General features: G+C 41.0%; 1 protein-coding gene across 1 annotated transcript in view; it reads left to right on the top strand.

The window, feature by feature from the left end:
• The first annotated feature begins 2,913 nt into the window (after positions 1-2,913).
• Positions 2,914-21,642, top strand: part of LOC140356425 (neurocan core protein-like) — a 44,428-nt gene continuing 25,699 nt past the window's right edge. The window contains exons 1-12 of the mRNA XM_072441329.1: positions 2,914-3,235; positions 13,115-13,191; positions 15,429-15,638; positions 15,722-15,904; positions 16,219-16,393; positions 16,724-16,851; positions 17,303-17,587; positions 17,907-18,041; positions 18,141-18,221; positions 18,293-18,450; positions 18,530-18,713; positions 18,963-19,916. Coding sequence (XP_072297430.1) covers positions 13,122-13,191; positions 15,429-15,638; positions 15,722-15,904; positions 16,219-16,393; positions 16,724-16,851; positions 17,303-17,587; positions 17,907-18,041; positions 18,141-18,221; positions 18,293-18,450; positions 18,530-18,713; positions 18,963-19,916 — 2,563 coding nt within the window. The 5' untranslated portion in view covers positions 2,914-3,235; positions 13,115-13,121. The remainder of the gene's footprint in view (positions 3,236-13,114; positions 13,192-15,428; positions 15,639-15,721; positions 15,905-16,218; positions 16,394-16,723; positions 16,852-17,302; positions 17,588-17,906; positions 18,042-18,140; positions 18,222-18,292; positions 18,451-18,529; positions 18,714-18,962; positions 19,917-21,642) is intronic.

A 21,642-nucleotide genomic window follows, 5' to 3' on the forward strand; every position in this document is an offset into this window, starting at 1 on the left:
AGGTGGCAGACCATCCACTAGAAAGTGGTTGCATATTGCATCTTTAATAAACAATCATCTATTATTCATTTATAGTAATACTTGTAATGTTAAACAATGAAACATGGCCGTCTTGCACGCTTCTTTCCATTGGGTTTGAAAAGCTGATTGTCTCCCTTTGGCTTTGTACATGTCATTTTTTTGCCATCATGTTGAGTATTTGAATTCCCCATTGTGCGTAACTAGCTGCGTCTTGGTTGCAAAGTGATTGACAGTTTGTGCGTTTGGTGAGGCGTCTGACATTTGGAAAAAGTCACTGCTTATATTATACACAGGACACGCAAATGGTTAAGTCTTTGTGTGTGTGTCAGGGTGATACAGTGTCTTCTCTGAAACCAACCAAAATCCTCTTGAAATTCAACTTTCCTTTTGGTTCTTATCCAGCAATGAAATCACTGCATACACGATGAGAGAAATGTGTGATATAAACACAGAAAGACAAGAACTTTCATATACATTTTTGTATAGCCCAAAATCACCTTGTAGGGCTTCACAAAATGTTGGTATGACAAAAAACAGTCAAGAGTATGTTTCTTTACTGTTTGAGAGCGCCCGGAAACAAAAGTATATGAATAAAAACTGCTGAACAAAAATCAGCACCATTAAGTGCACCACTTTTGATGCTTTAATAGTTACCCTCTTAAATACAGACAGTATATTACATCAGTACTTTTACCTAAGGTTCTGTCACATCATAATTTAGTTTTTTTTTTACTCCAGTATCTATATTTTTACTTAAATAACACAATTGAGTACTTCATCCATTACTGTTCAATAAAATAAGACGAAGGGTCTGAAAACAACGCAAAGTCACAGAAAACTAAAATGGCAGTACAAAAAAACTTCACCCAGGGACAAATAAGAGTACACTCAATTTTGTACAGATGTTTTTGTGAACCTAGACATTGTGATGGTGAAAGGGAAATGGAGAATCTGAGGAGGCTGCCAGCTTTACTCCTGCAATGTAGACGCACAAGTAACAGACTGGGATTGACTGACAATAACAGGAAGCACAAATGGTTTTAATGTGCTTTACACTGAAAATGTGATGTTTATGTCATTCACTGCCTAAAGCCAATTTATTTCATGTTGCGTCTGATCTCTGGGTGTCTATTTTCCGTTGATATCAGAACCATAACGCTGCTCCCTGTGGTTCTTTAACTTTACAGTAAAACATTTCTTTACTCCTCTTTGAGTTCAGTTCTGAAAGAATCACAGATGTCGTAGAAATTAGTCCAATCCCCCACTGCTCTGTTTCTCTCATCACTCGGGGGGAGAAAATGCATCTGCAAGTAAAGCAAACATGCCAGAAACAGCATTACTACTGGTATATTTCAGATTTTAAGTCGCTTCTCTTTTGTGCACCACCACCATGCAGCAATTTGCATATATTTTCTTTCCTTATGTCTTAGCACAGCTTTAGCATTCCAAAGCTGTGCAGACAAGGAAAACCACTCACAATAGGATTAGATGGCAAATGCAACAATGTATTCTGAAAAGGTCTCATTCAATTTTGAATTATGGCTGAGTAATAATGGCCAGACAATGAATCATAAGGTTTCCCCCTTGATCAATCTTGATTGAAACAAAACCATTTAACACAGAAATTTGTTAAACATATTCCTCCAAAGTCTGCTTCAAACAACATGCTTTTGCTCCCACAGGACTGACTGCCAACCCGTTTTGATCAATTGTCCAGACGCAATTTCAATATACACTTCAAAGTAAATAAGAATCTCAGAGAATAATTGGTGTGATATTTTTACGGTGGTATTTTTGCCTGCAGTGTTTGAGTTTCACATTTCTGAACACCTAATTATATTTTTCCATGAACTAAGACACACAATAATTCAACTGATAAATACAATAATAACTATTTTTACTACTTTGTATTACATTTTACCTGTGAGTGAGCGAGAGAGTAATGAAGAGGTTCTGCTTGACACATTAATTAGAAATCTGAAATAGACATAGAACACACATGACAAATAATACCCTTCATTAGGCTTAGATTTGTGGTTAAAAACAACCTGCACTTTTCCCATAGATATTATGCAAAAACAAAATGCACAGTGCTCACAGGTGATGTGAGGCATTCCAGTTTTAGCTGCTGACATTATAACATAATACACTGTTGTTTTTATTGTCTTATTGACACAAGGGACCTGGGGCTTGTAGAAATGACTTTGCCGTGTGTAGAATCAATTTAGGAGCCGGCCTTTCAATTCAATTTATAAAATGCATGGTTAGGTCATTAGTGTTTACCACAATGTGACATCAACAGTAAGATATATTTCACTGACGAATATGTTTGAAATCATACTTGGGAACAGGAAAAAGATTGTCCACATTTCCAAATAAGTGCTTTATTCTCCAAAAGGATGTGGGTCACAATGAAACTAACACAGTGCCTTGTTGGAGGTCTGCAAGCCTTATGTCTCCTCGTACTGATTATTTTTGTATATTTTCACCTAAACACACATATTTTGATTTTTGACTTTATTCCCAAGACAAATAATTACTTTTGGCCCTGTCTCGATTGAGTTCAGTGTACGGTTGTTCATTTGGAGTAGTGGACGTCACTGTATGCGACTGTGGGGGGTTTCCTCAGACTGTCATTAAGTCCAAATCTAATTCACACTGGATCAACGATGTAGGTTTATAGAGGAATCGGATTATGGACATTATAAAGGACACATCCCTCCCTGGCGCACCCCCACCTGCCCTTGTCCCCCTCCATTGTAAACGGGGGGCGCTGGAGCCCGTCTGCATGTCATCGCTTGCCTCTTTGTTCACTCTGCCCCTCATCTCTCTCTCTCTCTCTCTCTCTCTCTCTCTCTCTCTCTCTCTCTCCCTCTCTTTCTCTCAGGAAAAGGGTGAGAATCGAGCACCTTGCGCCCTGCGTCTCCGTGCGTCTCTTCCGATTCGCCACATTAAACCGTATCCACGTCTGAAGAAGGATGAACGCCGCCGCTGCGTGAGGAGGAGAGAGAAGGAGGAGAAGGAGAAGAAGAAGCAGCCTAAAGTGCGCTCAAACCCGCTCACTCGCCTCGTGTCTGCCCAAAAAAGTGTACCACGCCGTTTTTCTGTTGCATTTCGTGTTTTTTTGGGGGGCCGTCATCTTCTTACCGGCGATTCCGTTTCTCCCACATTCCTAAGGACAGCATCGCGCACACACCTCGTGGCATCAAACGAGGTAAGGTTCAGATGAATTGAATGTGTGTGAACCGCTTTGTATTTTTGGGCTCTTCTCTTAAATATTAGAATGATTTCATGTGATGCGCGTGAATGATTTTTATTTTTTTCTCTTCTTCTGTTCACTGGTCAGTTTTTAATCAGCGCCGTTACAGTCCAGTGATAAAAGCCAAGCAGATGAGACGCACACCAAATCGCACTCGTTCAGGTTTACGTGAATTATTTACAGGTCGAAGCTTTTAATATTGTTCTATATTTACGAGCCGTGCCAAGAGCATGCATAAATCATCAGCTCAAGAAGTAACCTTGTAAGTGTGCCCGGTGTCCACACGAATTTACATGTTGCCATATATGGAGAAGTTTCCTGTGTAAATTCCCTTGAGATTCTCTGTCATCCAGGTCAAGACTGCATAATAAAAGGGTTGCGAAGGAAACATCTGGACAGCTGGTATTTGCTTCAGACATATGTCCGGGTGCCTCTTGTAAAATTGTTTTCTGTACGTTAAAATAAGAGTAAGCTTCTTTTAACGTACAGTACTTCTATTTTGACAGATGTGGAGAGAAGCTGAAGAGTAAATCATATGGTGAACATGTGCCGGGAAATGGGATTTGTGCATGAAATGTAAGGCATGCACTGTTGCACTTTGTATATTTTGAGAAACTTTGAGGATAAATCAAAGTTGAATGATTAATTGCTCCATGCAGGCGAATAAGACTTGGTGCACTGATGAGTTGTAAACAAACTGGCATTTACAAATCACACAGAACACTTTGAATCACCTTGACAAATGAACTATATTGTCTGAGGAGATGGGAGCCTCTGCTGCTGTGAAAAAGAGACCAGCTTCTGTTGCCATTTAGTGCTGGGCTTTTCAGACGTTTAAGCTCTTTTTTTCTTCTCTAGCCTTGTTAGAGAGTCCACCCCCGACTGTGTGTCAGCTTCATAAAACAGGCTAAGGTTAACTAGGCAACACCTCTCACTAGATGAGGAAATGTGGACAGAATACAGTGAGAAATTAGGTTAGGAGACCAGCTGAAAGTTTGCAACATGCATTTTTCATGCCACTCTGATGTGTGTCCAAGCTTCTGCAAGTCTGACAAATGCACTTTGGTGTCTTCATGCATGTTGATGATGGTGCTGGGATAGAGAGGCTAAATTAAAGTATACAGCTGGCTTGTTGCTGTAGAGCTCTCAATCTCCCTCAGTGTTGTTTATCATGTCTGGCTTTGAGCTGTCTGCAATCCTAGCAGTCAGTTTGTGTGTCAGGGGAAAGACTGGCCAAGAGTAATGTGAGACACTTCAGACAGATGAAGCACTGCAGGGCTCGAAACAGTCGGGTAGTTTTCATTGTCCAGTGATGTTTTTATTTGGCCTTAAGATCTCTTTAAATTTTGTAAAATACAGGCCAAATAATTCTGCCATTAAATTGGTTAGTTATATGTGTTAAAATATTTGAATTCAAATCAACATATATTTTTTTTTAAACCAAAGATCTTGATAAGTTTAATGATATTTAGCATAAAGAAGAGCAAATCATGATACTTTACGTTTACTGAGTTTGTAGGTTAATACATTAACCATCTATTCCCATCCTGTGGATGGAGGCTTTTGCTACAATATATTGACAATACATAGCCTACGTTAAGGTTGGAGGAATACTTAATTGAAGCTGTAATTAAATTTCACTTGACCTATCCTTCAATGCTACTGGGGCAATCATTCAGGAGCTGTGGGCAGCCGCAGTGCGGCCCTCAGCCAAACCCTTTCAGAGCTGGAGCACGTCCAGTGAAAGGTCACACAGTCTTGGAAACCCAGGACCTCCCTGCTGTGAGACTACAGAAAAGAGTGCTAACTACCTCTGCCTTCTTTGCTTTAAGGGGTGAAATTAAACACAACAAAATTGATTTTTCTTAACTCTTTCTCCTACATTTTTATTGTTTATAATTTTTTTTTAATCACAGTTTTCTCATCAAAGACAATATTCTTTTTATTTTGCATATCTACAATCACAACGATTATGGTATAATCCTAGTACAAACCAAGGTTTCTCACTGTCTCACAGGTCACTTTCTCAGTGACATCACAGCCTATTCAACAAATGCAATGAATTCAGATAATAAATAGTAACATAACATAACATTTGAATAAACCTCACATTTTTCACATTTTAATTCTGCTGATGCATGGAATGAATTGTATAGAACTAAATGCATGTTCAATATTGACAGTGCTGTAAAAGATGATTCTCAATAAGGCTTTAGCACTGTTCTCTGTGAAAGTGTCTAGTGTATTATGCTGCTTAGGTGATTATGGAGTGTATGCACTCTAATACGTTGCTAAAAGCCAACTGAATGGTGCTATATAAATGGAAATATGTACCAGTTCTCACCTACAGCACTTGGATCTGAACAGAAAAGCTTCAGTGTTTTATCCTTTATGTTTCCTGGAACAAATGCATAGGGAATTGTAGAGTGCGACACCCTATACAATACTTTTATTATTGTTTCTACATTGTGATTGTGAAAGCGCTTTGAGTGCCTTGAAGGTGGAAAAGTGCTTTATAAATACACTGTAATAATAATAAAAAGAAAAACGAAAATAATAATAATAATAAGAGTGAAATAGTTGAAATATTAAGAAAGTGCTGAAAGGTAGGGTTATACTTTAGCTGTAAACTTTAGGGTGCTTTTACATTCACAAAAGAACAAACAATAGTGATACTACCCACACTTTTCAGCACCGGACAGCTCCCAAACCTCCAATAACCTGACCACTGACTTAGGTTAAAGAAATATTATCTTAATTTTTCTGGAGCTAACAGTTAAGATCAAATCCAGAACTCTCTCACTGCCTCTGGAATATGTCTTGTTGCCTAAACCAGTTTAAACGCATTGGACAAATAGAGCTATCCATCAAGTCCAGTGTTAAGCCTGGGAGGGACTAAAGCGGCCCCCTGAACCAATCATTATGAGTGTACATGAGACCACAGCAGAACAGCGCTGCCACACAAAGAGGAGGGTCCCCCTCTTTGTCTTTGACCGGGGGACTCTGTAAGGTTGGCGGCTGATTCGACACAATCCCTCATTACCGTTTTTTATGATGAAGCGATTTTAGATTAATTCCTTTTACGCAGTCTTTTTGGTATCTATATCCATGTAAGTAATGTTGTGTTAGTCTGAAGTACAAGTTGCCAGTTGATATTCAGCACACTCAGCACATCATTTAAGATGAAAAATCTCCCAGGGCAGTTTAGTTTGCATCCATAATCATATTCCATTTACAGATGCAAATGTCTCTGTTTTAGGAGAGAAAGCCGGTCACTTTGCGGTTGGCGTCCACTCAATGAGGAATGTACGGCTGTAGTCAATGATGTGTTGTCGACTAAGCTGGAGTAGAAAATATATACATTTGATATCAGCAAACCCTTCTGTATGATCATCAAAATCGTACAAAATCTTGGAAAAAATGTGCATATTGAGAAAACTACATTTGAAGTTGCAATAAATCAACGACAACAAGTGGATTAAACTAAATAATGGGGAAGATTGTAAAGCTTTGTTTATTTGATGCACAACTTGGCACAACTTGGTTTTGTCGACCAAGACTTTTTTTTAGTCGACTACAGACCTAGAGGAATGATCAAATGCGATTATAATATAGTTAAAATGTGGCTCCTGATGCACCTGATCCGTTATTGGCTTTGTTACTCAGAATAACCCACCAACACCAAGGAAGGCAGCAGGACCTGATGGCATCAGCCCCAGGCTCCTTAAGTCCTGCGCAGATGAACTGTGTGGAGTTATGGAGCATGTCTTCAACATGAGCCTGAAGCTGAGGGTGGTACCACAGGTCTGGAAGACCTCCTGTCTGGTACCTGTGCCTAAGACACCGCGCCCCAAAGACCTCAACAGCTTCAGGCCAGTGGCTCTCACGTCCCACCTGATGAAGACACTGGAGCGGCTGGTCCTGGACCACCTCCGCTCCACCGTGAGCTCAGCCATGGACCCGCTGCAGTTTGCATATCGGCCTGGCATCGGAGTGGAGGACGCCGTCATCTCCCTGCTGCACCGCTCTCTCTCTCACCTGGAAAAGCCTGGCAGCTCTGTGAGGATCCTGTTCTTTGATCTTTCCAGCGCCTTCAACACCATCCAGCCGCTGCTCCTGAGGGACAAGCTGGAGACGGCTGGTGTGGAGTATGACCTGGCAGAGTGGATCCTGGACTACCTCACAGACCGACCCCAGTTTGTGAGAGCACGGGACTGTGTGTCTGACACTCGGACCTGCAGTGTGGGGGCGCCCCAGGGCACTGTCCTCGCGCCCTTTCTCTTCACCCTTTACACTGCAGACTTCAGACATGACACGGACAGTTGTGTCCTGCAGAAGTTCTCTGACGACTCTGCCATCATCGGACTCATCACGGACGACGATGATGCGGAGTACAGAGGACTGGAGCAGGACTTTGTGGATGGACTGGTGTCAGCGGAACCACCTCCTCATCAACGCGGGGAAGACCAAGGAGATGATGGTGGATTTCCGCAGACGCCACCCCACTGCCCCCTCGCTAGTGAACATCCAGGGACGGGACATTGAGAGAGTGGACTCATACAAGTACCTGGGTGTTCATCTGAACCACAAACTGGACTGGACTCATAACACAGACGCACTGTACAGGAAGAGCCAGAGTCGGCTCTACCTCCTGAGGAGACTCAGGTCTTTTGGAGTGACAGGGCCACTCCTGAAGACCTTCTACGACTCTGTGGTGGCATCAGCTCCTGTATGGTGTGGCCTGCTGGAGCAGCAGCATCACAGAGAGGGAGAGGAAGAGGCTGGACAGAGTCATCAAGAAGTCCAGCTCCGTCCTGGGCTGTGCTCTGGACTCGGTGCAGGAGGTGGGGGACAGGAGGGTCCTGGCTAGATTCACATCTATGCTGGACCATGAGTGTCGCCCCCTGCAGGACACTCTGTCCGCTCTGGAGAGCAGCTTCAGTGAGAGACTGATCCACCCTCGATGTGTGAAGGAAAGGTTCCGTAGGTCTTTCCTTCCTGCTGCTGTCAGACTTTATAACAAAAACTGTTAGTACTGAACACTCGCAATACTGACCTAACCTAATACTGATGTGCAATTCTGTCATATGTGCAATTGCTGTTGGAATTCATGTGCAATTCATGTGCAATTACTGTGAAATTCATGTGCAATCTATGTGCTGTCGTGACACATATTCATGTGCAATTACTGTCGGGATCACATGCAATGGTATTTATGTATTTATTTATTTATTTGTCTATGGGAGTTTTTATTTATTTATAGGAGATTTATCTGTTCTTCTGTATCTACCTCTGTATCTACCTGCGTTGCACCAATGAAATTTCCCCATGTGGGACAATAAAGGAATATCTTAACTCTCACCTTTGACCCCTGCTCTTTCACAGCTGGTGTGGCAACCATTTAGACGACCCAGAAGCCTCAGCGTGTCATTTGTATTCGACCTTTGGCCTTTCAATCAATATGTCTTTCTCTTTAATACAAGTGACCCTGAGCACTGAACACAAAGTGGAGATAGAGTTAGCAAAGTTGGTCAAATAATCATTACAATTGTCTGTGGAATAAGCCAATCATTATTTTCCCTTATAATGTGGCGTACATGTCAGACTGAAATGTAGTCTTTTCCAATCGTCAGCTTGGATCTTTTTTAATTGAGAGGTCCACAGCCAATCTTCTGCTGGCAAAATCATGTGATTTGGAGACTTAAATGTTTTTATCTTAAAGGGCAATGATTAAAAGTCTGTGAAATATAAATTGATCAATATTAGGGCCCTTCATCAAACTGTTTTATGGTCTCTTATTACTTCTGTCAATACTAATTTTAAGTTAATCTAGAAGGCAGACAGAAAATGTATTGCTAATTTCCTGAACATAGCTCAGCTTCAATCTGTTTCTTCTGTTTTGGAGCTCTGAATTTTTGGCTATGACTTTGCTGTGGTGTTTCAATTGCTCAACAATACAAGCTACATTTGACAGCCCACTCTTTCCTTCCTCCATGCAGCTGCTGTTTTAAGACTTAATACTCTTGCTATTTACAAAAATAGGATACAGAAAAGGTTTATTTTTTTAATTATTATTTGCGAGTTTCACAAACTCACTGAAGCCGCCCGTGTTACTTGATCCTTTTGTGATGCCTTAGAGAAATGAATAATGCCTGATTCCAAAGCAGCTTTGTGCTGCACTGCCCGGTTACTATTTCCTTCAAGATATCTGTTACAATAGTCTTCTCTTACATGCACACACTGGCACATGTGGTAATGATAAAGTGACATATTTGCTTTCATCATGTAAAATCATTTGCTCCTGAGGCTTTGTGTTTTGTACAATCCCATTTGTGTTTTTGTCTTTCTATATGCAAGATTGGCTTTACTTTACTTCGTGTATCAAACGTCCTGGCTGATGGATGGCCTCGCTGCTGCACACAAACCACTCCTGCGCGTGTTATGTAGCTGGTTTGAATAACCCTTGTTGTCCCGGTGTCCGGTGTGAGCAATGGTATCAATGTGAGAAGAGAAAAGTGTGTGGAATTTCTTGTGAGTGGCGGCGTCTTTCCATCCTCTTCATCTGTCAGTGTGGCCAAAACTGAGTCATGAGCCGCTCTGAGTGATTAGTCACCACAAAACACAAGCCGTATCTGCACAGAGGAGCGTAAAAAAAGCGCCTCTTGTGTTGGGTTATGATATAAAACATTCAATTCAAAGTGAAAATCATTGCTAAAAATAAAATAAAATCATTATGTATTTTTTCGCTGATAGATCGTTGAACTATCAGCATTAATATACATAGCAACAGGTGGGATCAAATATGTTGTTTATAAGTTATATTGAGAGACTTTTTGCTTGCATACATTTGAATGAGATTGAATGCATTTTTTATCCTACTTTGTTGACTAATTGAGTGTGTCAAATGTAAGTAGGTCATTGACAGCTGCCATGTTTGTTATGTTACAGATATACCTGACTTGACTGAACATTCATGTTGTTCACACGTAGTTCATTTCTATCACAGCAGGAGCAAGATTCAAGTCGTCTACTCGATGCATTAAATGTCGAGTTGCAATGTGGGACAACCAGCCCCATTTGTTTGCTTTCTTTACTTCTGTCACTGACTGTACCACAGATGTCAACAATGAGCCATGAATGTGTCCTATTCAAACAACACAAGATGTGTCCAAAGCGTACAGACATTGATGTCCAGTGAAGCATTAGAGGGACTTGTGGTTCTTTTCTGTTCAGACTGTGTGGGGGGCATACATGACGAGGCATGTCTTGTCCTGAACAAAAGCTAAGGCTGGTTTGTATGCGACGGCTGACGTTATAGGACGATGACTGTTGAGTGCTGTAAAGGCCCTCTGGTTAAACTTTGAAAGAGTACTGTCCCAGTCACAGATAGTATGTCCACAGGCTGCGCTCTGTATTCGACTGGTGTACTCGGAGGTAGCTGGGCCTCTTCCAATCCCAGGATCAGCCAGTACCTAAGACTGGGCAAACTCTTTGGTGTCATGACCCTCTCCAGGCCTTTAGAAATCTGTGCACCAACGCTCTCAGTCCAACGCCTCGACCCCAATCTGTCATGACCCATCACAGGTCCCAACCTCTGTTTAGAGACGTGCATTAGAACTGAGCCATAACCACTTCACAAGCCCACGTCCCAACACCAACTCTACTGAAGCACTCCACAAATTGTTGGTCAGCACAGTTTGGTGAGTTACAGCGGCTATTTTTCATCAGAAACTGTTTGAATAAGGTCAAAGTCTAACTGAGCTTCCACATGCTCTGCAGAGAAAGCCACCTTTATTCCTCTGATTTATAAAGACTAGTTGCGTAATGTTTTTTTCAGTGTCAGAGATGCTGTTGGCATGAGCTGCTGTTACCTTGGTGAATGCTAAGAGGAGCGTTTCCTTGATAAATAGTTTATTTTATACAACAAAAAATCCAGATAGGCCAGATAAAGTTTAATTACCGCGAGTCCTCCCATTTCCAAATTCTTGCTCAGCTTTGGAGAGGAAATGGTTTGTCTTCTGATTTATATTGTCGGAATTCTTTCAAATCCGTCCAACGTGGCGCATCTCAAGACAAAGCATGTTTTTTTTCTCTTCCTCCACCTCATACCAGCACAGGGCCGAGAAAACTCTGTCACAGGCATTTCACTATTGAGTCGAGAACTGCAGGACCAAAGCCAAATCCTCTGGCTAAGTCAGCAGCTCATTTCTGATGTGTGCGGGCGCCTCCTCACACGGTGCTATTGTGTAGGAAAGCAGCACAATCACCTCGCTGCGCCAGTGATGATGTCCAAAAACCTATATTATTTGATCTGAGATGTATTATGACATAGATACAGAACGTTTTAACATTACGGCCAATCACAGTTGAAGTGTGGATTTTGTTTTGAACGTTTTTTGTTGTAAAGAGAATAGTGGGCAAAGTTAAGTAAGTTTGAATGAGTTAAAGTATACAGTAAATTAAACTGCACATATCAGCAGTGATTGGTGGCATGTGGAAGCGACCCCTCGTCTGTATGACCAAACAGACATGTGTGCCATGTCAAGATGATTTGGTTAATTGATAATTGTGATTATTCAGGTCACGATGTAAGTATTATTAATTCAATATACTGTATAGACCAAAAATGCTTGAGAAATTTGACAATGGAAATGAGAGAAAATTAAAGATTTCAATGCAAAGGTTTGTTCATGGGCTCCGTAAACGTGAATAATCATTACATCATATGTACATCTTATTTATTTATTTAATTTTCGTGGCACTAAAATTTGGTCTGTGACATGTCAGTCAGTTTGTTGTGCATGGAGAAGCATATTATATTGCCATATTTCATTCTCATTTTGCCTTGTATGATCTTATATTAAAACAAACTAAAGCATACAGGACTGTTGGAAAAGGAGGAGAGAAACAACACAATTCTCTACATCGAGAAAGTCGAAGAAACGTAACACTTGGCTGCGTGTCAAAGAAAGAAAGAACTACTTTCTGCTGGAGGCATTTCTGTGCAATCCGTAAAATGAATAAAACCTCAAACCTCAGACTCATACTACCCCAAAGCATGAAAACAGTACAGCGTGGTGGGGAAAAATCTTGTCTCTACAAAGTCACAAGCTTGCACTTAATCAATTGTCAGATATTTTTTTCTGAAAGTTACACCAGTAAAGTCATCTTAAACTTAAAGCTGAGGAACCTAATTTTCACAATGCAAAAGAGGACGTAGGTTTTTAAATTTGTTTAAGCTCTTACTTTTTGGTTGATGGGAAATAAAATACTTTATTAATAGATGCAGACAGCACACAGCAGCCTCGTTTTGTCACAAAGTCCTACTTTTACAATATACCAAACTCTGTAATAGACACAAAAGAAGTCAGGGAGTTAACAGAAAGATAAACTCTTCAAACGATTCTGGTGCAGGGAGTGCAACTACAAAATGATGAAAAGCTCCCACAGACATCCTTCTTTGTGATGTTTGGAAAATATAACAGTGTTTTAGAGTTGAATTAGAGTTAATAAGCTCCAGCAGCACCAGTGTAACAACATAACGGGCTATCATTACTTGCTTCTTATTTAATAAACCTATTATTTCATTTTTATTAAAACAGACTGTGGGATAAACAAACATGCTTGTTGATGTGTCCGGGGTAATGCTATCATGAAAAGATTTTCAATTTCAATAAGTGCTAAATAAAATAAATACCTGAATTATTATTATTATTATTTTTCCGTCTATTCTTTGAGGTATCCATACCGACGATACTGCATGTTGCAGGTTGTATATGCTTGTAAATCATACTTTATTTTCTCTAAAACTGTGCGCTTGTTCGTGTGTTTTAGGTCCAGAATGTGGCAGGCTCGGTTTGCAGTGGGTCATCGTGTCGTTGTGTCCCTTCTACTGATCTGTTTTGACTCTGGTGAGTTTGTGGCGACTAACCACCTTTGTGCATTCAATCTCCAAACTCAGCTCGAGTCTAAGATAAGATAAGATAAGATATTCCTTTATTGTCCACACATGGATAAATTTCATTGTTGCAACGCAGGTAGATACAGAGGAAAAGGACAGATAACTTATGGGAAGTTTAAAAAACACTTTTAATAGAAGAACTCTTATAAACAAAAACTCTTACAAACAAAAACTCTTATAGACAGAACCTCTCATTTCTTAATAAGGAATGGAGGGGAAAAATAAGGATTAAATAAAATAAAAACAGCTAGCGTAAGACAAAATAATACTAATAATAATGGTAAAATAAACACTCTATTTACATCAGTTATATGCACATGAATGTGACATTATTGCATGTGAGTCTGAGTGAATTTAACTGTTGCTAACATGCTCATAATAGTCGAGCTGGAACATATCCAAATCCATTTAAGTTTGTTCAGCCATCTGTTCAATCACACATTCATGCCTAAAATCATGACAAAATACCAACAACTTAAACTTGTGTAAATGTATCCACATGACCTGTAGATAAAGGTGCCATCTGCAGCCGCATAAAGTATAATCCTTAGTTATATTTAACATCACCGCTGAGGGTGCCGTATGCGCGCTGTCATAGGTATTTAATCCTGGTAGCAATATCCAGTCCTGATCACACCTGTGTTATTTATGAAACTGTGAACGATAAGCAAAGAAATACATTGGGAAAACCAGTCCCAACGGCTCATTAAAGGGACAAATAATGGCTTGCTATTTAATTTTGCTGAGAAAACTTTTCCAAATCCTGTGACGATAACACCATTTGAAGCATGAAGCCCGATAAACAATAATATTAAAATGACTTCATGCCACTGACTCCATACGCTAATGCTGTAAATCCCTCTCTAAATGTATTATATCTTTAAAAGCATGAGCAGCAATAAGTGCAATGAAACACTGTTTGTAAATATGTATAATTAGTCTGAGAACGTTACTTTTATGAACCTCTACAGCTTAAATTGTGTCATATTCAATTCAAAGAAATAACAATTTGTTCTGTTGTGTGAAGCACTTTGAATTGCCTGCTCTAAACTTGCCTTGCCAAAATATTCCCCACTAGTGCAAAGAAAACATCCACACGATAAATATCAAGCCCCAAAATATATTGCTCTATCCGACATGTATTGAATGAAAAAATGATGTAGTAATTATCATGACAATCTGATTAGCTAGGATTAGTTTCTTTCAATCAATTCCACACTGGTAGAGAGCTTTGCTGAGCCCCAACTTGTGTCCTACACATATGCACGAAATCATTAGGAGACACTGCTCTGCATATGGCAAATATAAAGAAAAAACATATCTAGTATTTTGAAACGTTAATGATATAGTACAAATATCTCTTTACGATATTTAAACCTCTGTGTCAGCTCAGCACTGATACTGGCCTCTGAGTGGGCGGGGGAGTGACAACAATGTGAGATAGAGCGTGTGAGTGACAGCGAGTGTCCTTTCATGTCCCTTGCAGATTTCTGTTCCTTCTTTAGAGCCTTTTCTTCACTTCCATCTGTCAGCGCCATGCTTTAGGCCGCATTTGTCATCAAAACTCCCCCAATTCCCAGCTCCAAATCCCACAGCTTTCTTTTTAAACCCTAATCTTGTGTTTTAGTGTATTGTTTTCCTACTTGTCACTCCATTTTAGTGTTTGGGGTTTTGAGACTACGTTTAATTTGTCAAAATTCAATGGATGTTTGCAACGCTAGGTTATCTCAAGAAGCTAGTGTTTGTATCAGACTAAAGTTGTATTAATAAATATAAACTTTATTTCTATCAATCTGAATGTGACAGTTCATATAATTGTCGAAGTCACGAACGCTGATGTGTGTGACCTGGATGCTTCAATAGTGTAGCCGCCGGAAGGGGCGTGGAAGGGCTTCCAAACTTAAAATAACAAATGTATCTTCATTTCATGCCATACTGTGAAATAGTCGAGGCAAAACAAAAGTGCACCTTTAAGTCATGTATGTCTTTCTTTTATGTTCCTTTGGATGTGCTTCTGGGAAATTTTGATCCTATGTCTGAATTTACTAATTAATCCCTGAGGTCTTGTTAAAAAAAAAAAAACTTCAACTGCTTTTCAGTCCACGTTCTTATGTTTTCACACTGAAACAAGTTTCTTACATTTTCATGGTTAATATGTGTAATCATATAAAGGTGTTGTTTACTCAGGTGCAGTGTCCGCAGTGGTAAACATGCGCAGGGTCACTCATCCCACAGTGACGGAGCTGCTGGCAGGGAAAGCTCTGCTGCCCTGTGTGCTCACTCTCCAGCCCAGCTCCAGCTCCAGCAGTGATACTCCACACCTCGTCTGGACTCGGGTCAGGCTACCAGCAGGTGGCCAAGGCCCCCCTCTAGAGCAGACTGTTGTCTCAGTTGAAGGTATACACAACTATAACAGCGTAAAAGTCTTCTCTGTGTTTTATTTCAAAACGTAAACTACTTTTTTTTGGGGGGGGCGAAAGGTGATGTCATAAAGGTGAACAAGGCTTTCAGCGGCCGTGTCAGACTGCCAGGATACACTGCCAATCCTCTGAATGCTACCATGGAAATATCCAGTCTGCGCACTAACGACTCAGGCACTTACCACTGTCAGGTTGTCAAGGGAGACGCCTATGAGAGAGACACCGTTCCTCTGGTGGTCTCCGGTACGTTCTGCAGATGCAAACATTCTCATTCTAAAACATCAGAGTAGTTAAGATTATTTACTTAATTTGTGTTGCAATCAGGCCTTCAGATTATTTAGTTGGACTGTTCTGCTCTTAGTTATCCATTTAGATGAATGTGTAATTCTTTTTAATTCTCCATCAATATCAATAACAAACATCAGATGTGTTCAACTGTGAAATTCCATCAGACAGACAGAAATTTGCAGACTTTTCAACTCACAGATTTTTTTAAACTTGAGTTTTTATCTTGTCCTATATAAAGAAATCTCATCAACCTGTCTGTGCTTTCGTAGGTGTGCTGTTCCACTATCAGGCTCCTGGCGTGCAAGGCGCCTTTTCATTTTCTGAAGCACAACAGGCGTGTTTGGAGAACTCAGCTCGTATTGCCAGTGCAGCCCAGCTGTGGGCAGCGTATTACGATGGCTTCTCCAGCTGTGCAGCCGGCTGGTTGGAAGATCAGACTGTCCGGTGAGAAGATTGTCACTCTTTTCTGCTTGATAAAATGAGCCATATTTCTTCTGAGCTGATGCAATGCCTCATTTGTCCACAAGTGGTCCAGAAAAGGTTAAAGATAGTCTTCTGGACAATGCTTTTTAGACTTCTTAACTTCCGTCCGAAAGATTGATCAGGTGGAAATGGTTTTAGCAGCAAGTGTTTATACTCTCCTGAGTTTTACTTCTGAAACATAAAATGTTCAGTCTATGTGACTTGTTTCCTTTGGTATATCAAATCAGATGGTTATTTATGATGGAGTCAATTGGGTGGATTTCTCTTAATGACTCCCTTATGTCTTCACAGTTACTCTGTCCAGTTTCCAGAGCTTGGTTGCTATGGACATGAGGAGTACTTGGCTGGAGTCAGGAACTATGGAAAGAGAGATCCAAATGAGCTGTTTGATGTTTATTGTTTTGCTGAGGAATTTGATGGTGTGTACAGCTTTTGATTATATATTTTTCTTTCCTTTTTAACTCAATATTTTAATAAAGAAGGTGTTTCAATTGCTTGTAGCTTGAGACTGCTTCTCTCTTCTACATCAGCAGATGCCAAGCCTGTCGCCCTCTGCCGGCTTTTTGTTTCGACACATTTCATAGAGATATTTTTCAGATGGATACAACATTTTAAGTTGAACAATTAGAAATTCCAAAACAAAGTGTCCAAATTAGATTGAAGTCCAAAAGATGCATCAAGTCATATCAAAACTATCACATGAATTCTGATAAATGGAGGGATGATTTTAAACAAGTAGTTACGTTTCTCATTATTTTAGTTATCTAATTATCATGTGACATGTAAATGTATCCAATGTCAAAACAGGATACGAGTAAACATTCTTCAAAGGACCTTGTATTAAATTGTATTTGATCTTTTATTCGGCAGGTGAGGTCTTCCACTCCTCTGTCCCAGGCCGACTGTCTCTGTCCTCTGCCTCCGACCGCTGTGTGTCACTGGGGGGGCAGTTAGCCACAGTGGGGCAGCTGTACCTGGCATGGAGGGCCGGCCTGGACAGCTGTGCTCCAGGCTGGCTGTCCGATGGCAGTGTGAGGTACCCAGTCAGCTGGCCCCGGCCCAACTGTGGAGGGAGCCAACCTGGAGTGCGCACAGTGGCTCCTAACAGCACTGTGGACAACAGCACAGCACTTTACGACGCATACTGCTATAGAGGTAAAGCCCTGTTAAAGCATCAGTGTTGTTGTTGTGTCTTAGTCATGCAACAGGAAACGTTTGTATCACCAAAAGATCACATACAATTTTATACATGTTACAGTTACTTAATAACATACCATTTTCTAAGAAAAAACTATAAAACTATAACTTCAGCATTTGTATTGATAACTGTAGTGGTGCTGTGTGCATAGTAACAAGATAGCCCATTGAAATATTAGACACACCATTCTTGTACTTTTGATGCATCAATTGTGTTGATTCTAAATCTTTGAGGTTTCTACAGAATATAGTTTTATTAAAACTGAATATGTTGCAGGTAAAGTGAAGGATTCTCAGTCAATTTCCCAGATCTACTCATCTCTGTGGAAGCCCTGGAGCTACCTCACAGGCGCCACTGAAGCTGGGACTCCAAGCCCTGCCGTGACCAGACAGAACTTTGGCTCTAGTCCAGGTAAGAAATGTCATCACAACTATGTTAGTGACAATCAAACAATCAATGAAAAAATCAATGAAATCAAGTGTTTTAATCTCTAATCTCTCTGATAATTAGGCAGCAGCGACATGTCAGTATCTAACTGGACTGGATTGGTTGAAATTGAGGATGACGCAGCACACAATGGTTCAGATGAATGTAATACTAATTCTTGTATATCATTATGTCTTGTATGCAAGACATAATAACTGAATCTATTATAATTAAAGCCTCAGATCCCTGGTCCGAAGAAACGTTAGAGTCCTTCGTTACGCTCCGGATCGTCCCGGGACAGCCTTCATTAGACTGGGGCGAGCTGATGGAGTCCGGCCCAGAGTCAGAGGAATTCCTAAGACCTCCAGTGGAGCCCACTCCAGCAGAAAAAAAGGTTAGCATCAGACAGGAACCACTATCATCAAACTATACTGTAACTTCTACAAAAACACAATGTCAACTAATTTGTTTAGGTGATTTCAAAAATAGTTAACTCCATGTGGAAGCCGTGGAACTACCTGTTAGGAGGTGAAGAAGGAGGTGAGGAAGGAGGTGAGGAAGGAGGTGAGGAAGGGACAGAAATGACAAAAGAGCCAGCAGAGGAAAAGGAGACTAAAGAGAAGGATGATAAATCCAAAGTATCCACTGCATCGACTGGTGAGTTCATTATTGTGTACTGTAGAGTTAATTGCTTTTTTACATCCTCTTTAGAACTTAAAGTGCATATGTCAGGTTTGTATAGTATGTGTTTCTTATTATTACTTTGTTTGGTGGGATAGCACTTGTGGTAAAACTGTATCATAGATTTTCAAATGGCAGTTGTCTGTTATCCAGTTGAATGCTTTATACTTATTCAAATAGTGAAGCTTGTCTACTTTGCAGTTACTTATCTTGTTCCCTCTGCAGGTCTGTTTTCATGGGGAAGTTTGTTTGGTGGCGAGTCAAAGGAGGACCCCACACCATCTGGCAGAGAAGCGCTCACTCGTCTGTCCACCGCCGCCGAACCCTCGACCTCACACATCTCCAAGCAGCCAGCGCACACAGACACCCTCTTGTCCACCACACCAAGTCCTGAGCCCCAGAGCACTTCCTGGACACAAGCGGACACCACCACACCCGCTAGCACCAGGAGGGACGAGACCACGAGACACGGGAGAGGACGGGGCAGGGGCAAGAAGCACCGGGGAGAGGACAAGGCTAAAGTGGAGGAAGAGGGAAGCGGAGAAATAACAGGGGCAGAAGCGAAGGGTGAGATCCAAATGTCACGTCGACCGGCAGGGACCAGCAAGCCCAGGGAGCGATCCAGAGAGAGGAACAGGGAGAGGGGCCACCGGCGGGGGCATGCTGGCAAAAACGCTGCTGCCTCCACCACCACTGCCAGTCCATTAGAGCTCACTAACTGGTCAGAAAGCACACACTTGTCAACATTTGAAACCAGCAAACAAACCGAAATCATGACCACGACGTCGATGGAAGCTGAATCTCCAAACGTCTCCAAGACCACAAATGTTCACTCCAAATCAGAGTCTTCTTCCACATTGCAAACCCAGACGTCTGCATTTGAACAAGGACACTCCTCTCCCTCCTCTGCCTCCTCTGCCTCCTCTGCCTCCTCTGCCTCCTCTGCCTCCTCTCCCTCCACCGACCTTTCTAAGTCTCATGAATGGGTCCTAGTGAATACTTTGGATTTAAACAGCTCTCAGGAGTATCCTCCCTCAGTGCAGCCCAGCCCGCGTTATGAGGAAGACCCCGCCTGGTCCCACACTGTTGGATCGGGGGCCCTGTTACCTGGCAACATGGAGGAGGAGAGTCGGAGAGGAGCGGACAACATCAGTGCCATTACGATGAGTCCAATAACAGGTGAGCTTTTGTATTTTAGATAAAGGCTCGATACTGAGGTTGAATGGAAAAAAGACATTTGAAACTTCACCTGTCGATTACACACATAAATCTACCAAAAAAAAATATCACAAGTTTTCACATGTAACATTATAGGCCTTATTGACAGGAAAGTACTGTGTGAAATGGGGGAGAGAAGGGAGGACATGCAGTAAATTGTCGGAGTCGGTAATCAAACACTGCGGCCGGCTGCACTTGGAGCCTGGCATATGTGTGCTGTGTCTTAACCACTCGACCACCGTGCAGCAGCACCACATGTAACGTTTCCATATCGAAATAAGGCCTGTTAAAGATGTATGAATCTGACAAATGGGACAGGTTTAAATTTCTTGGTTCATTTTGTTGGCATGTTAGTTACAAAATAAATTTGCCTCACTTTTTAGATTTAAAACTTGAATAAATCAGGCTTCAGAATCAGAATTAGATATTAACAAATCCGTCTGTACATTCAGTCAAAATCATGTTAAATTTAAGATTTTAAAGTTTGCTGTGTGTAGGTGCTACTTTAAGTGGTGATCTTTATGCCCCTATGGGAGGAAAATGCCTTTGAATTTACAATGTCCCATAGAAATCTATGATGGAAGTGGATTAAGTTCAATAATGAAATGAAAATTGGATCAGTTAGAACACTTTTGTTGTTCTACATGAAAGCTTATATGTTGAGAGAGCAAACGTACCAAAAAATGAATAGTGATGTTGAGTGAAAGAATCAATGTTTGTGCTTATTTACAAATCATAATGATAATTTCCCCCCACAGTTAATTTAAATATCCATGACGCTTTCTAATGTTGCACTCATCTTAAATCTATAACCAATTAGATGCAAAGCAGTAGAGGCGTTTGCGGCATATTTTTGTGAGTATGTTTCAGTATGTTCCTGTTTCCATGTTTCTTTGTTCTCACCAAGGGTGGAGATGCCCTTTGCAGTCCCCGAACACAATCTGTTGATTAAGTCTACAGTGTGGGCCACATAGGAATGAGCTCGGGGCTGGCCACCTGTTTAACTTCTTATTTCTGCCCCGATAATGAGAACACACACAGGAAGCGTCCTATCTCTCCGCAGTCGACTGTGCCTGAGGGAGACTACCATATTTCTATGCTGATTTATTTTTGCAGAGCTTAGTGTCAATGGCAGCCATCTTTGAGCTGTGATGATGGAAAACAGCTGTAAACAGCATCAGCAGGAAGCCAAGGTTAATGGTATAGACTTGCGCTGTTCAATTTATAGGCTGATTCCAATTGGCTGATGTATTGATTGACAGCCTCTGAGTAAAAGGTAGATAACATAGCAAGGTGTGAGTGCTCCACAATTGTATACAAGAATCTGACAGAAAATAAGGCCAGTGATGCATGTTTTACTTAGCCATGATTAAAACTAACACTATGAAATATTACTAGAACAAAACAGATTCTTGGGCTTTTACTAGGTCTAAACTGGCTGCGTTTGAATTACGTCTAACTTTGATGTAGACCTGTTTTGGTCATGTTCTAGTTCTGGTTTAGGAGTTAAGTCCAGCGTTTCATGAGGTTTGTGTGCGAAATGCGTATTTTATGTCAATGGCCATGCTGTGATAAAGGCTATTTAAAATGTCTTCATTTAACTAGTGGCTTTGATTTCAGTTTTTGCCCAAAAAGACATTGCTGTTTTCTCTTGTAAAGAAGCACCGTCTTCGCCGATTGAATCTGT

This window comes from Eucyclogobius newberryi, unplaced genomic scaffold (genome assembly GCF_026437365.1).
Source record: "Eucyclogobius newberryi isolate DKJ021-1_F unplaced genomic scaffold, fEucNew1.0.hap1 SCAF_12, whole genome shotgun sequence".
Classification (NCBI taxonomy): domain Eukaryota; kingdom Metazoa; phylum Chordata; class Actinopteri; order Gobiiformes; family Gobiidae; genus Eucyclogobius; species Eucyclogobius newberryi.